The following is a 16,065-nucleotide window of genomic DNA, read 5'->3' as shown; positions in this document are numbered from 1 at the left end:
ATGCATCAGATGAGATGTACTATTACCAGTTGTTTACGTATCCATTCTAAAACATGTAGGACAAAATAGCAAGACACAAAAATAAGTATAAGGTAAATAAAGAGACTACTTCTAGGAATTCTGGGAATAAAACAGCTCTGAGATGATGGCACTCTAATGTTACTTTAAAATTAATATAAACATTATATTAACTTTTATCTTTACGTTATAAAGAGATGGGCCATGTTCTAAACAGAGACACTAAATATTAATATTTGGTAAGAAACATATTCTATTTAATTCTGCTCCCCATGCCCCAACACTCTTCACAATAATATTTATTGCTAACTGCAGTGCTCAGAACATCTGATTTTTTTTTTAAATCTAACAAGCTAACACATCAGCACAAGATGAACTACAATAGACCCACTTATGTCAGTATTCAGCCTGGCTTTTAACACTGGGCGTGCACAATGATGTCTGAACTTGAGAAACTCAAAAGTATATATTATTTTCAGAGGCTCATGGTAACAAAAACACATATTAAGAAGAATTTTCACTCTTAATGTAGGGCTGTGTTTAAGGAAAAACACACAAAATTAACTATTTTTGTAAGCATTTAGCTCTTTTGTTAAAATATAAATATTATGTCTTGTGTTCCATTTTATGTGTGCACAAAATCTTACCTAATGGAGAGAGAACTCAGTTCTCTAAAACCCTAAAGACATTCTATAGCTCAAATGACACATCAGGAATTATTCATTTTGAAATATGTGCTATCTGATTCAAAATCAGAATTGGAAACCAAAGTTTGGGAAATGGAGTTCTACAGTGTATTGCATGTGTTTCGGGATTATCCTTGATTTCATTTCACACACAAACAATAGTAAAGGGGACGTTTTTAAAAATCCCAGTAAGAATACAATATGATCACTCTGTCCTTGAGTAACCTCAACCATTCTCTCAAGGCTTTACATCAATGTCTCTGCATCAATGAGTCCCAGATTTCTTTCCACCCCAATCACTCCTCCTTTGATCACTCTTGTATTCTGAATTGCCTGTAGATATGTCCTGCTGCCAAACTGAAACTCAACATGTCAGATACTGAATTCTTCATCTTCCCACCCAATTCCTTCTCTCCCCCTTTGCCATGATTGTCAACAATTACAACATCCTCCCTGCCCAACAGGGGTCTCAGCACTGGTGTCAACTTCAGCACACCCTCTGTCCCTCAGTGCCTTCCTAAGGTATCAGTACAATAAAACACTTAAGTCTGAACTTAAAGTTAAGTCCTACTGACGTATTACCAATGAGGGTTCAAGGAAGGAAAGAAGGTCCTCAGAGGACCTTGGCTAAGCCTGAAAGATAAGCAAAAAGAAATTATGAAGACATTTTGCCTGAGACACAATGGGGCTGCATCTAGACTGGCATGATCTTGCGCAAATACTTTTAATGGAAAAGTTTTTCCGTTAAAAGTATTTGCGCAAGAGAGTCTATACTGACATGTGCCTTTGAACAAAAGATTTACTTTTGCACAAAAGCATCTGTGCCAGTGTAGACGCAGTCTTGCGCAAGAAAGCTCCGATGGCCATTTTAGCCATCAGGCTTTCTTGCACAAGAAATTAACTTGGCTGTCTACACTGGCCCTCTTGAGCAAGAATACTTGCACAAGAGGTCTTATCCCTGAGCGGAAGCGTTGGAGTATTTGCGCAAGAACCACTGATTTTGTACAGTACAAAGTCAGTGTTCTTGCGCAAATACTCACGGACAATGTGGACAAGCGGCAAGATTTTGCGCAAAAGCAGGTGCTTTTGCGCAAAATCTTGCCAGTTGAGACACACACCATATGTATGGGCAGTAGGTAAAGCTTTCCCTTGGGAAGGCTCGACCTCTGCTCCACTTCTTGTCCCTGCTCACTTCTCTCAGCCTCCCACAAAACCTCCCCTCAGCTAGGGGCTGCAGCATGAGAACTTCCCTGTTCTTCTCCTTCCTTCATAGCACCATTCTCAGTCCACACTACCTCTTCCCTGAAGGCCCCACCCTTCCTGCTTGTTCCTTTCTGCTCCTCCATTTCCCACTCCCCCCCTACAGTCCCATGACAAGAAAAGCTCTATCACCATGATGGGGACTAACAGCAGGGCCATGTTTTGGATATGGTTCCTCCAGAGGCCCCAAATTGGCTTGGGTCCTTGGGCATGGGCCCATGCAGTAATCGCAATGGCCCCTACCTCTGGAAGTGTGAAGCTTAGCCTCATTGATACTCCATTAAATGCTACCCACGATGTGCTTGCCCTAATAAGTAGGGCTGTCCAGCAATTAAAAAATTAATTGTGATCAGTCATGTGATTGATCACACTATTAAACAATAATACAATGGCATTCATTTAAATAATTTTGGAAGTTTTCTACATTTTCAAATATATTGATTTCATTTATAACACTAACACTGCTTAATGCTACTATAATAAGTCAATCAAGAAGTAGTTTGATGGAAAACATGGAGCACTTTCTTTCAGTGTGGATGGAGGACCAATACCAGTATGTTTACTAGCAATACAAACTAAGTAAAACGTTTGTATGACAATTTGTAAAGAGACCAAGGTGAAGGATCACAGAGAGACATTCACTGCAAGTTGAATATGGTTTGACCAGTTCAAGAGGCACTTTCACCTGCATAACATCAAGATGTCCAGTGAGGCAGTTAGTGCTGATACAGCAGCAGCCAGAAACATTCCCCAATTATCTCAAGAAAATAAGTGAGAAAGGCAGATATACAACTATGCAAGTCTTTCAGTAGAGGCCCTTTTCATTGACATTGAAGAGGATGCCTGAATGGACTCACATTTCCCAAGAGGAGAAGACAGTGCCCAGATTAAAGCAGCTAAGACCACCTAATCTTGTTTATAGGTGTCAATGCTGCCAGAGACATGAAGATGAAATCGTTGACAATGTACCAATCTGAAATCCCTCAAGCCCTCAAGGGATTCTCAAAGGAACACTTTCTGGTCATTTGGAAGTTTAATAAGAAGGCATGGATAACTGACTTAGAATGGCTTACTCTCTAAGCCATCTCTGCATGGAAACAATAATGTGCCATAGAAAATCCACACGGATGCAACCAAGTCAACCTGAATGACCTGTGCCAAAATGTTCAAGTTGTCTTTCTGCCACCTATCACCACATTACTAATCCAAACCATGGACCCAGGAGTCATTGTTACATTTAAGGCATATTATTTATTCTGTACTTTTGACCAGTTCATCAGAGGCATTGATGGGGAAGCTAGCTTATGTTTCAGCAATTTTGGCATGACTACAACATCTGCAAGTGCATCAATAACATCCATGAGTCCTGTGCTGAAGTTGCTCAGGCACAAAAGGTGAATGGGGGAAGTTGTGCCAAATATTTTAAAAGATGAAAAAATATGTTGTCCCCAGAATGAAGCTAGATATCACTGCTTGGCTAAGAAAGCGGGTTTTGATGAGGTGTGAGAAGCCAACATTACACAACTGCTGCAATCACACAGAGAAGAGCTAACCAATGAAAACTTGATGCAACTAGAGGTGATGAATACAATGGAAGAAGAGGGCCAAGAAGAACCAACCCACTGAAATTTGAAAGCCAAAGATCTTTCTAAAGCTTTCAAAATGATTGAAGCTGGCTTGCAAGTCCTTAGTGATGATGATCCTAACAAGGAATGCAGCTCCAAGATGATTAGGGGAGGTGATCATGTAATGAATTGCTATAAAGAAATTTACCAAGAAAAAAAAAAGGAAAACAAAGCAACACTCTCTAGATGTGTTTTTTTCCAAGTTGGGAAAGTTCAGCAAGAACAGCAAGAAGAGCAGCCGGATGATCCACCCTCTGACTCGACAACCTCAACCAACCTTCACAATCATCACTGCTGCGTACAGTGTTAAATTGTGTGTTTAAAACTATTGTAATTTATGCAGTATGGGTATGTCTAGATTACATGCTTCTTTCAAAAGAAGATTTTTCAAAATAATCTTTTGAAAAAGTGTCTTTCAAAAGAGATTGGCTAGACAGCTACCACTTTTTTCAAAAAAGCAATCTGCTTTTTTGAAAGAAAGCACCCAGGCAATCTGGATTCTCTCTTTCAAAAAAGCCCTATTTGCATTCAAGAACACCTTTTTTCGAAAGAGCTCTTTCCAAAAAAGGTGTTCTTCCTCGTAAAATGAGGTTTACCATTGTCGGAAAAACCGCCGCATTCTTTTGATTTAATTTCAAAAGAATGCGGCAGCAGTCTAGACGCAAGTGAAGTTTTTTTTTAAAAAAGGCCACTTTTTTCGAAAAAACCCTGTAGTCTAGACATAGCCTATATGTCTACAATGTTTTCTGTCTGGCAAAAAGAATTCTCTGGAACCTAACCCTATTCCCTTCTGTTTACATTAATTTTTATTGAGAAATTGTATTCAGTTAATATTGTTTTACTTAAAGTTTTGTGTTGCAAGAACATATCTACAACATTAAGTGAGAAGTTACTGTACAGAAGAACTCTTTTTGATAACCATCTTCAAATTCAACACTGTGTTTCAATAAAGTTGCTTAGTTTTACTTTCCAGTATAGTGGGGTAGATAAACATTTCTCTTTCTTTTTAAATGAACCAAACAAAAAAATCCTTAGTTTTTGCATTCTTGATCAGAATGGATAGGCTGCAGTTCAAGGATATCTCTCCAAAATCAGAATGCTGACAGGAAAGGAAAACTTGAATAAGGGAACACTATGCAGTCAAAAATGAGTAAGCCTCAGATATCAAAATTAAAATAAGTACAGCACAGAAGACAGCTGTTTTTTTCCATTAAAAACCAGCACTATTGTGTTAGGAATACTTTCTCTCTTTTGATTATTGGTGCAACTAGAGTATGCCAATACTTGTTATATAGTTCTAGAAACTCCACAAATGAACCATTGTAGCTTATCATAATGATAATGTCAAATTTAGAGAGAAACCTGCTCAAGATATTTTCATGTCTTCTCATTCTCATGTATGGGTTTTGTTGTTAATTGCAGAGGCCCATGTAGACCTTCTGTCAATACCATATCCATATTTAAATCTCCTTGCGGTACAATATTAACATTGTAATCAAAGACATACATAGCAGATGAGCTAGGCTCATTTAAGTTAGATGGAATCTTGTCCATCTTACTCAACTTAGTAACACTACTGAAGGAAGATTGTGTTACTTGGCGATGACTTGCTCTCTCAAACCTCTCTTCTAACAAAGCTACTGCATTTACTCATGCAGCTCAACTATTTTAAATTTTTTCTTCAAAATCTGAATTGAGAGCACTGAAGCTCCCAACTCTATGTATTAAATAAAAGTTAAACATTAAGAAATCCATCACCCTTTGAAGTGCTGAAAAGCAACTAAGTGAAAGCAACTTTCGATGTTTGGGGTTTACTTTAAGCATTCCTCATAGACAGAGACCAATAAGTTTATTTAGTTTCTGATAGGAGCCAAAATGTTTACGTTGTGCCTGCCAAAAATATTGACATTTCTTTACTATTAGTTCTTAACATTGCTATTCATTGACAAGACAGAGGGGCATGTTATAGATGTATAACTATGACTGGCCCCAGTTGAATATGCTTGCTGAATGTGTTTCTAAATGGCTTAAACTTATTTTAATACATATTAAGATTCTATCACATAATATAGCTTCCCTTTTGGAAGAAAAATGGTGCTTTGATTGCTGGTAAATCCTTTGTTTCGTGGCTTTATAAACAATAACTAATTCAAACTTTTCCTATGAGTCTTTTTCTGAGTACTGTACATGGTGTTTTTCAACCAAAGTCCATGCTGCCATCTGACTAAATAGTTATTATATCTTTAAAAACTCCCAGACATTCGTTAAACTTACAGTATATTCCCATCAATCCTTAAGTATGATTTGTGAGTACTGACTAAAGATACAACTGTTTGAAGACCTTAAATCAGTCAGGATATATATTTTTTTTAATTTGGCCAAATTACTGCAAGGGTTATTTTGTATATAATTTCCAAATTGTTTTCTGGGCTGTCATTTTTATTTTAATTTAATTTAATTTAATTTATTTTGTGCTATTCACATTCCTACACGGTTCCTTTTGAGTTTCTCATTTTGCATGTTGTCTTCCCTTCTGTCTGTTAGTTAAGCTCTTACACAGAAAAAACATGCCCACAGCCAAATGGGAATATAAGTAGAACTAATTTCTGATTTGTTTAATGTTCTGCCAAACTTGGACTGCATCCTAGTACTTTCTTCATATGAGCCATTATGTCATGTGGCTCAAGCAAATGAGAGAAAGAAAGAAAGCTTGATCTAGTTTTAAAAGACAATAAAAACTCCACTAAGCATCCTTTTGGATATCCTGACGTGTAAAGAGGCTTATATAGGTCAATTTATACCAAATTAGGGGTCCAGCCCTGTTCCCTTTGAAGTCTACAGCAAAATCCCCTAGGGACAAAGCCACTCCACTAAAATAAAGCTTGATCTGTCAGATTCCAGCAGGGTGATGTGAAAAACTGTTGGAGAAACAAATCCATCCTCACCTTGCTCTTCCACCCAAGTTCAAGGTATGGAGCTGCTTGGCAACCATTATTCCAACCTATGATATGAAGTTACAGCCATAGATCCCTTTAGACCAGTTATGCAGAGTACAGGATTTCTTAGTCTGGATAAGCACAGGTTGTAGCCACTGATAGACCCTCAATGGGGATGAGCATAGAGACTTTTTCCACAGCATGAAGGGGCTGCAGTTGTTCAGCCAACAAACCCACTCCTGTAAGCAGAGCTAAAGAGATCAGAAAGCTGTGTGCTGTGACATGCCATGCCCTGGTGACATTTACTCTAAAGCACATACTCTTAATCTAGCTGGAGAGTAGCAGCACCACAAAAACGAAATTTAAAATTGCATTTTGCACATTTGAAACATGCTTTTCTACAGCTGATGATAATTCTAGCATACAAATGAAGAGCTCCTTAAAACCAAAAATCAGGAGCTAGGTTACTATCCTGTGTGGATTCTGTATGGTGGGCTTAGAATGGACAGTTTACAAAAGGGTAAGGATCCTGTCATAGTTATTCAAGAGCTAGGATATCATTCAAAGTAGAGGATTCAAATTGCGAGTATTATGAAAAAAAAAGATAATAGAGATCCTAAATAAGAGCAAGAGTAAAGGCTGAAAAAAATCCTACAGATGTCTCACTGTGAGAAGATGGGGATTTTACACAGATCATCTTAGATTAAAGAAAAGAAACTGGAAGCCAAATGGGCTGAAAATTGACCTCATAAACAAAACTGAACAAGAGGACGTTTCTCAACCAAGTTCACCCAGGTTTATTTGGGTTCTTTGGTAAATGGTTTGTTTATAAAGACACACAAACATCACGTCGTGGTAAGCATCTGCAGCCTCAGATTTCTACTTTCTGCAATTCCTTTTAAAATATTTTAAAAGTAAATGGACACTTATTTCTCTGGTTTTCACATTTACAAGTTTTATTCTGTTATTTAGTATCATAACAACACTAACAGGTAAACAGCAGCTGCCATTCAGGATTTTGATTGTATTTTACCGATATGAAACCCCCAGGAAATTATCACACCATCTGGGAAAACTTAAGTCAGAGAGAGGTTAAGCAATTTGGTGACGGTCATATGATGAATCTGTAGCATTCATAGGATAAGAACTGAGAACTCTTCCTATTTCCCATTCTCCCACTTCTTTATTCAGAATCTTAACAGTACATTTTGAAACATGCTGGCACAAAGCAATAGCCATTTTCCTCTTCAAGGCTCATCTGGACCCACTTATGATTTCATTCAGTGCAATAGCGTTGAACTAATCAAAAAAACGTAAATCCCTTCAAACAAAGTACATTACAAAATAGAGCTAAGGATGATAATAGCAATTGTGTGGAAACAAACAATTGTACACAATACTTGGCTTTTGTTTCCTTGTTAGATTTATTGAGAACTTGGGATCTGCAGTTCACTTTTCTATTTATTTTGATGCCAATAGCCAGAAAAACATCTGGTTAATCTACACGGTATTATTACAGGAGTCGCCAAATGGAGAACAGAACATCTTTCACTGAGAGTACTGAATGTATCTCAGCCTACTCAGGTTTTATTTCTCAGAAATGATAGAGGCCAGCTATTGCTCTTTACCTTTCCCCTAATCAATATTTACAATTTATGCAAGCGATTCAAACTTCAGAGGGGGAATAAAAATGTCATATTCCCACATTTACCAGTGACTCATTAAGAAATCTGGGCAAGTCGCTGAAACAGCTTCTGAGTTTCCACCTCTGAGAAACTAGAGTGTTAGTTTTAGTTAATGTTAGTAACTTGGGTTTTAGATAAGTAATTTTCATTCAATTTGTAAAGCACACTGAGGCCATATCTACACTGAGGGATAAGGTCAAATTTATTAAGGTGACTTGTTAGCATCCGATTTTATAAAGTTGAAAGTGCATGTTCCCACTGTGCACATGAATTTGATGTAGTTTGAAGTAGCTCAACCCCAGTAAGATGGCTACCATTAACTTTGAGAGCAATGCACTGTGGGTAGTTATCCCACAGTGTCTGTGCCATTTTTGCACTCTGGATTATGTTCCCAGTGCACGCTGAGATCAAAACTGTGCAGCAGGTGGTTCTGGGCACAGCAGGCACATAATGTACATTATTATAAGCCCATAATGTACTTGTCTACTTCCTTCCCTCCCCTTAAGACCGATGGCCAACAGTCTTTTTGCTCCCTTTTTTCTCTTGTTGGTTATCCATGCAAGATGCCATAGCAGCATGGAACCCACCGTGAATCACACTGAGCATCAAAATATGATGATGATGATGTTAACCTTAGTGAATCTCATGCTGGCATATGTCAGAACATATCCAGTGTCTGGTGGAGCAAGGAAGTAGGGAGCTGTTCAACCACAGGCTGAGCAAGTGCAGAATGATGGTTGAATGTGCTTTTGGGTGTTTAAAGGGAAGGGTTAGGCATCTAGCGCCTAAGTTAGACCTCAGCAAATGCAACATTCCTTTTGTGGTGGCAGCCCGCTGTGTGCTCCGTAATATTTGTGAGAGTAAGGGGGAAATGTATCTGTCATGGTGGAATACCAGGGAACAGGGCCTAGTCAGGGATATTGAGCAGCCAGACGCCATGGCAATAAGGAGAGCACAATGAGGGGCAGTGCAAATCAGAAAAGTTTTGAAAGTCAGTTCTAAGAATGGCCAGTTTTGAGTCACGCATGTTGCTCTTAACGAGGTGCCCCTGCATTCAGTGTGCTTGCCCGTAACCCTTCTCCCCATCTCTTCAATACAAACACTAAAGAGACTGTTGTTGAGAAATTATACATTTTTATTTAGGGTGTTCAGGATGGGAGCTTCAGGAAGTGTGATCACAGTTGTGAGGACAGCCATTTTCTTTGCAATGCACCCCTGGGGGCTAAGTGTGAGACTGCCTTTGGCTCTTCCCACCCCCCACACACACATTCTAGGGCCCCTGGAGAGAAGGCTATGGAACTCAGTAAGAAGGAACCATTGGCCTACAAGGCCTGGATGAGGTACCTGTCAGGCAGGGCATCCTGGAAAGCTGCCATGCAGTCCAACACAGCCACCATGGATGACAACACTCTTTCCTAGTGCTTCACTTTCCATTTCCTGCACACTCTCCTTTCCTTACAGAAAAACATAAGAACAGCCATACTGGATCAGACCAAAGGTCCATCTAGCCCAGTATCCTGTCTGCCAACAGTGGCCAATACCAGATGCCCCAGAGGGCGGGATCACAACAGGTAGTCCTCACGTGATCCCTCTCCTGTCACCCACCTCCAGAGAAACAAAGGCTAGGGACAACATTCCTGCTTATCCTCGCTAATAGCCATCAATGGACCTAACTTCCATGAATCTATCTAGCTCTTTTTTTAACCCTGTTAAAGTCCTAGCATTCATCGCATCCTCTGGCAAGGAGTTCCAGAGGTTGACTGTGCACTAAATGAAGAAAAACTTCTTTTTGTTTATTTTAAACCTGCTGCCTATTATTTTCATTTGGTGACCCCTAGTTCTTATATTGTGGGAATAAGTAAACAACTTTTCCTTATTCACTTTTTCCATACCAGACATGATTTTATAGACCTTTATCATATCCCTCATTAGTTTCCACTTTTCTAAGTCTTTTTAATCTCTCTTCATATGGGACCCGTTCTAACCCCTTAATAATTGTGTTGCCCTTTTCTGAACCTTTTCCAATGCCAATTTTTTTTAGTTGAGGCAACCACATCTGTACTCAATATTCAAAATGTGGGTGTACCATGGTTTTATATAGAGGCAATAAGATATTTTCTATCTTATTCTCTATCTCTTTTTTAATGATTCCTAACATTCTATTTGCTTTTTTGACTGCCACTGCACACTGAGTAGATGTTTTCAGGGAACTATCCACAGTGACTCTCTCTTGAGTAGTTGTAGCCAAATTAGTCCCCATCATATTGTATGTACAATTGGGATTAATTTTTTCCAATGTGCATTACTTTACATTTATCAACATTAAATTTCATTTGCCATTTTGTTGCCCAATCACTTAGTTTGGTGAGATCTTTTTGAAGCCCTTCACAATCTGTTTTGGTCTTAACTATCTTGAGCAGTTTGGTATCATCTGCTAATTTTGCCACCTCACTGTTTACCCCTTTCTCTAGATCATTTATAAATAAGTTGAATAGGATTGGTCCCAGGACAGACCCTTGGGGGACTCCACTAGTTACCTCTTTCCACTCTGAAAACTTACCATTTATTCCTACTGTTTGTTTTCTGTCTTTTAACCAGTTATCAATCAATTAAAGGACCTTCCCTCTTATCCCATGACAACTTACTTTACTTAAGAGTCTTTGATGAGGGACTTTGTCAAAGGTTTTCTGGAAATCTAACTATACTGTATCCACTGGATCCCCCTTGTCCACATGTTTGTTGACTCCATCAAAGAACTCTAGCAGATTAGTAAAGCATGATTTCCCTTTACAGAAACCACGTTGACTTTCCCCCAACAAATTATGTTCATCCATGTGTCTGACAATTTCATTCTTAACTATAGTTTCAACTGATTTGCCCAGTACTGACATTAGACTTACTGGCCTGTAATTGCCAGGATCACCTCTAGAGCCCTTTTTAAATATTGGCATCATTCCACTCACATCTCCTCCAGCAGCATATTCCTCCACTTGATTACATGCTCCCTGTACAACTTGGTGAATTGCATCTGCTTCTTGAACATGTCATGCTTAGTTCATTTTTGCCTGTGGATGTGTGTCAGGAAGACAGCTGGTGGCGCCGGGGGAGTGTGCAGCAGGCTGATTGCTGTTCCCACTGTAACAAAAAGTGCAGACTTTACAGGAGACACATTGTAGAGTGTAAAACATAATGTTAGAATAAAATGAAGATCACTCTCAAGACAATAGGGATGTGTTATGTACAAGGTCACAGTTATGCTTTTAGGTGGTCATTTTGCAGTGAGTACACTTCAAAGCTCTGAGGGAGTAGCTGGACTCAGTTTGGTGAGAAGCATGGTAAGGGACAGGTCAGAGCCTGTTGGCAGGAGGGAGTAGGGAGCCAGGCCTGGGGCAGGGGCTCATGCAGTGCCTATGTGTTCAGCATCCCCCATTTGCCAGGAGAATGCAACTTTCCTTCCCGCAGTAGCAGGCAGGCGGGATGTACGGAGAGGGGGCCAAAGTGTGGCAGCAGGGCAGGACAGAGGCTCAAGTCATGCTTCAGTGGGGATTAGCAAACAGAGATTTATTAACTGCTTTATCCAGGTTGAGAGGTGAGATATGAATCTTCTCCAAATCACACATAGTGATAGGGAGCAGATACTGACAATGTGGCCAGGAATCTGGACCTTCTGCAGCAATGATTTGTGCTGCAATGACTCCAGACCACTTACTGATGTCTTGAGGGCCACACATAGAACCCTGATGGGCCGCAGGTTGCCATTGGTATAGAGGGATACACTGGGCATACTCTGTGCAAGATTAAGCTGTGCAGCAACATCTCTTCGGGTATGTCTACACTACCCCGCTAGTTCAAATTTCCCGGGCTTCATTTGCATAAGCCGGCCGGCGCCATTTTTAAATGCCAGCTTGTTCGAACCACGAGGCGTACAGATAGTTTGGAATGGCTTGCTAGTTCGAACTATCTAGCCCGTGCCGCGTGTAGCCGTGCGGCACGGGGTTCGAACAAGCTGGCATTTAAAAATGGCGCTGGCCGGCTTATGCAAATGAAGCCCGGGAAATTCAAATCCCTGGCTTCATTTGCACGTTCGGTATGCATACATTACCCCGCTAGTTCGAACTAGCGGGGTAGTGTAGACATACCATTCTAGACATAAAATGTAAAAACTTAAAAACTCAAGATCCAAAGCAATACAGGGTTAGAGACACTGTTATTAAGGTTTTGTTCCATAGCTTAACACTGTTGAACAAAGGGAGATTCCTAGTAGGATCCTGCATTTACTTCTAGCTACAGAATGACAGCCAGATAATGGACTTTACCTAAATATGTCTCACCCATAGAGATAAAGTATTTTAGGGCATTTTGAGATATCTGAGCAGTTTAGATTCAGCTGATGCAACTCAGTGGAGCAATGCCAATGTAGATCTTGATTCAGCAAAGCATTTAAGCACATGCTTGACTATATGTAGGGAGTTATCCTAGTTTTTCTCAGCAAAGTACTGAAGACCAGATTTAAATGCTTCACTGAACCAAGCTCTTGCATTATTTGGGGATCAGGTCTCTAGTAACTAAGGGTATGTCTACACTACAGCATTATTTCAAAATATCTTATTTCGAAATAGTTAATTCCACTGCCTCTATGTGGAGCCCCATATGGCTGCCAGCCGGGAGGCCCATCAGGGGTCTGTCCATATCCGGGAGGCCCTGCGGGAGAGCTTCCACCCGGAGGAGGAGTGAAGTCTCCCTGGCATGCCCCACTGGACCCTTGTGCTTTATTCTACCCTCACATCCCTCCACTTTCCCCTCCCTAACCCCCTTTCCTGATGTAAAATAAAAACACCTGTGTTGCCAAAAACAATCTCTCTTTATTGACCATAACTGGGATGAGAGGGGAATGAGGGTGGGAGAGGGGAGGAGGAAACCTGGGAGGAGGGAGCTGGAAAGGGGGAGGCAAGGGGAGGAAGGAGGAGAAGCTCAGGGTTGGGGGTCTTGCTGGTCGACCTGTCCCTCAGCATTGCGGGTGCAGGGGCCTTGGCGTCCTTGGGGGGGGGCGTGTATGGAGCGTGGGGTGGGTGAGGGGGAAGAAGAAGTGGGAGGGGGAGGAGTGGGAGGAGGAATGATAGCTGGGGCAGCCGCAAAGGCTGAAGCGGTAGCAGGCAGCAGTCTCTGCACCAGGGTCTGCAGGTGGTCGCGGATGGCATGCTCCTGGTCAAGCAGCTGCAGATCTTCCTACACCCAATGCTCCTGACTGCGGACCTGCCTTCGCAGTAACCCCAGGTGCTGCCGCTGGTACTCCTCCTGGTTTCAGGTCAGCATGCTGAGGGCCCTGGTGCGGGAGGCTGTCCTGGGCAGGGTGGTGAGCCCTGCACTCGCAGCTGCTGCGGCTGTGGAGAAACACAAGAAGTGGTCAGTTCTCGCTGGGGACACAGTGAGTGAAGCCCAGCCCCCATCTGCACGGCAACGACAGGTCTCTGCACCATCGGTGCCGATGTGCTTGCACACAGACCATGTTCAGCATGTCCTGCTATCCATGGGAGTGTGAGCTGGCCCGGGACTGCACCTATGCCCTTGCGCTGTATCTAGTGTGGGAGTGGGGTGGAGTGGGGAGGGGAGATGTGCCCTGCCTCTGTATAGAGGGGGCTCGTGGAGGGAGGACTTCGTACAGTGTCCCTCCCCAGGGTCAGGAGCACGTCATGTGCCTTCATACATACACACGTGTGGATAATAGGCCAGGGCCCCTGTGTGGCAGCCAGCCGGGGCCACATGCCCTGGCTGGCACGGCACATGCACAGGTTGCTGTGTGCTCTGAGGTCAGCAAGGCCCACAGGTGCAGTCCCTGGTCTCCCTCTCCCCCCGCCCTCCTCCGCCCCGCATAAGGTGACAGTGATCGCCCTCACACGTCGAGGCCTCCCCAGCCTCAGGTGACACCGGCAACAGGCTTGTTGGGATGGCTTGGGGGTCCTGAATGCGGGGCATGCTCCCTCCAGGTTCCCATGGATCCTGGCCATCCTCCTCCTAATATGGGCAGGAATCCGGGTCAGCCCCTGTTTGGGAGCTGCCCCCTGAGGCCCTGACATAGGCCTGCTGCAGCTCTTTTATTTTCATGCACACCTGCTCCTGGGTGCACATGTGGCCTTTGGTGGCCAGGCTGGCAGCCATCCGCCTGTAGATGGCTGCGTTCCTGCATCTAGTGCGAGATCGTGGACATTGGAGGCCTTCCCCCAAACCTCCACACTAGACCAGGAAGGCGCCCTCCTGGAGAGTGCTGGAGGAATGGGTGCCAGTGGTTTGCTGGATCATGCTGAGCCAGGTGCATGGACTGCTGGCTCTGTGCTGGCAGGTTTGCAGCTGGCACAGACACTGTGGCCACAGTCTACACCTTTAAGGGCTCCGGGGCTGGGGGGGGGGGGGGGGAGCAGAAGAGTTTTCCTGGTTGTGCCCAGAGTGGCCACTAGGGCACCCTGGGAAGGGCTGGAGGCTCCCTATTTTGAAATAAGTGTCTACACAGCACTTATTTCGATTTAGCTATTTCGAAGTTGGCGTTATTCCTCATGGAATGAGGTTTACCAAATTCGAAATAAGTGCTCCGCTATTTCAAATTAATTTCAAAATAGCGGTTTGGCTGTGTAAACTCTAGGAAAGTTATTTTGAAATAATGACTGTTATTTCAAAATAACTTTGCTGTGTAGACATACCCTAAGACATTTGGATTTGCAGGTGGTATTTTTTTTTTAAATGTCAAAAATGTTTTAAAACTAAAAAACTTGTAAAATGATTTCTGAAACATACATTCTGAAAACATTATTTTGTGGTGTAATAAAAAAGATTTTAATGACTAGCATAACTCACACTTCGTTACCCTCTTGTTCATGCTGATACAATCTTCATTCCCTACCACTGTATATTCATCATATAAATATTAATATAACTAATATATAATAGCTGTACATACACATATATACTTAAATGCTAACACAGTAAAATGCAGGTGTTTGCCACTTTGACCTAAACCCAGGAACTATAGAAAGCCTGGACTTCAGAAAGCAATGATCTCAACACTAATTGCACAGGGACTCTGACAAAACCCTTGAATTGGGAAAATTATCATGTGTGAGAAACACATTAGAACAACAAGGAACAACAGAACATGGTATTTCAGTCATCACTTCCAGCGAATCTCAGCAAATATTCATGTTACACTTATTTGTGAGTTTCCAAGAAGTGTTTTGGGCATACGTAAATATCAACATATGAGGAGAGAGAGAAGTGCCAATTTGGCTTATCAAGTGAAACCACAAAGCATTATAGTAACTGCTGCCACAGGAGATGTTCTCTTTCCTTGTAAATTATTGCTATAATGTGGTATACTTTGAAAATGTGAATATTCAAATAAAGATGAAATGGAAAACAGCATGCCCATTGCAAAATCAAAATGCTGAATTACAGAGATAGAAATGTAGCCGTGTTAGTCTGGTGTAGCTGAAACAAAAAACATGACTGTGTAGCACTTTAAAGACTAACAAGATGGTTTAATTGGTGATGAGCTTTCGTGGGCCAGACCCACTTCCTCAGATCAAATAAGAAGTGGGTCTGGGCCACGAAAGCTCATCACCGATTAAACCATCTTGTTAGTCTTTAAAGTGCTACACAGTCATGTTTTTGTTTCTGAATTACAGAATGTGAATAATTACAGAATGTGAATAGACTTTGTGTACATGGACAGTCTGGGACTTCATACTTGCACAACCAAGATAACATTTTGGAATCAAACTAAAAATTGGCAACTTTTGATCAAGTTACATAAAGAATTAGACTATTTATGCTTCTTGTTTTTCTTTCAAACGGTAGGAAAATCCAA

General features: G+C 41.6%; 1 protein-coding gene across 1 annotated transcript in view; it reads right to left on the bottom strand.

The window, feature by feature from the left end:
• Nucleotides 1-1,059: 1,059 nt before the first annotated feature.
• The window catches only part of FAM171B (family with sequence similarity 171 member B), a 253,681-nt gene continuing 238,675 nt past the window's right edge, over nucleotides 1,060-16,065 (bottom strand). The window contains exon 9 of the mRNA XM_075933765.2: nucleotides 1,060-13,591. Within this exon, the coding sequence (XP_075789880.2) occupies nucleotides 13,512-13,591 (80 nt within the window). The 3' untranslated portion in view covers nucleotides 1,060-13,511. The remainder of the gene's footprint in view (nucleotides 13,592-16,065) is intronic.

This window comes from Pelodiscus sinensis, chromosome 7, assembly GCF_052426305.1.
Source record: "Pelodiscus sinensis isolate ZL-2025 chromosome 7, ASM5242630v1, whole genome shotgun sequence".
NCBI classification, from domain to species: Eukaryota; Metazoa; Chordata; order Testudines; family Trionychidae; genus Pelodiscus; species Pelodiscus sinensis.
This window is presented reverse-complemented; position numbering and strand designations above follow the sequence as displayed.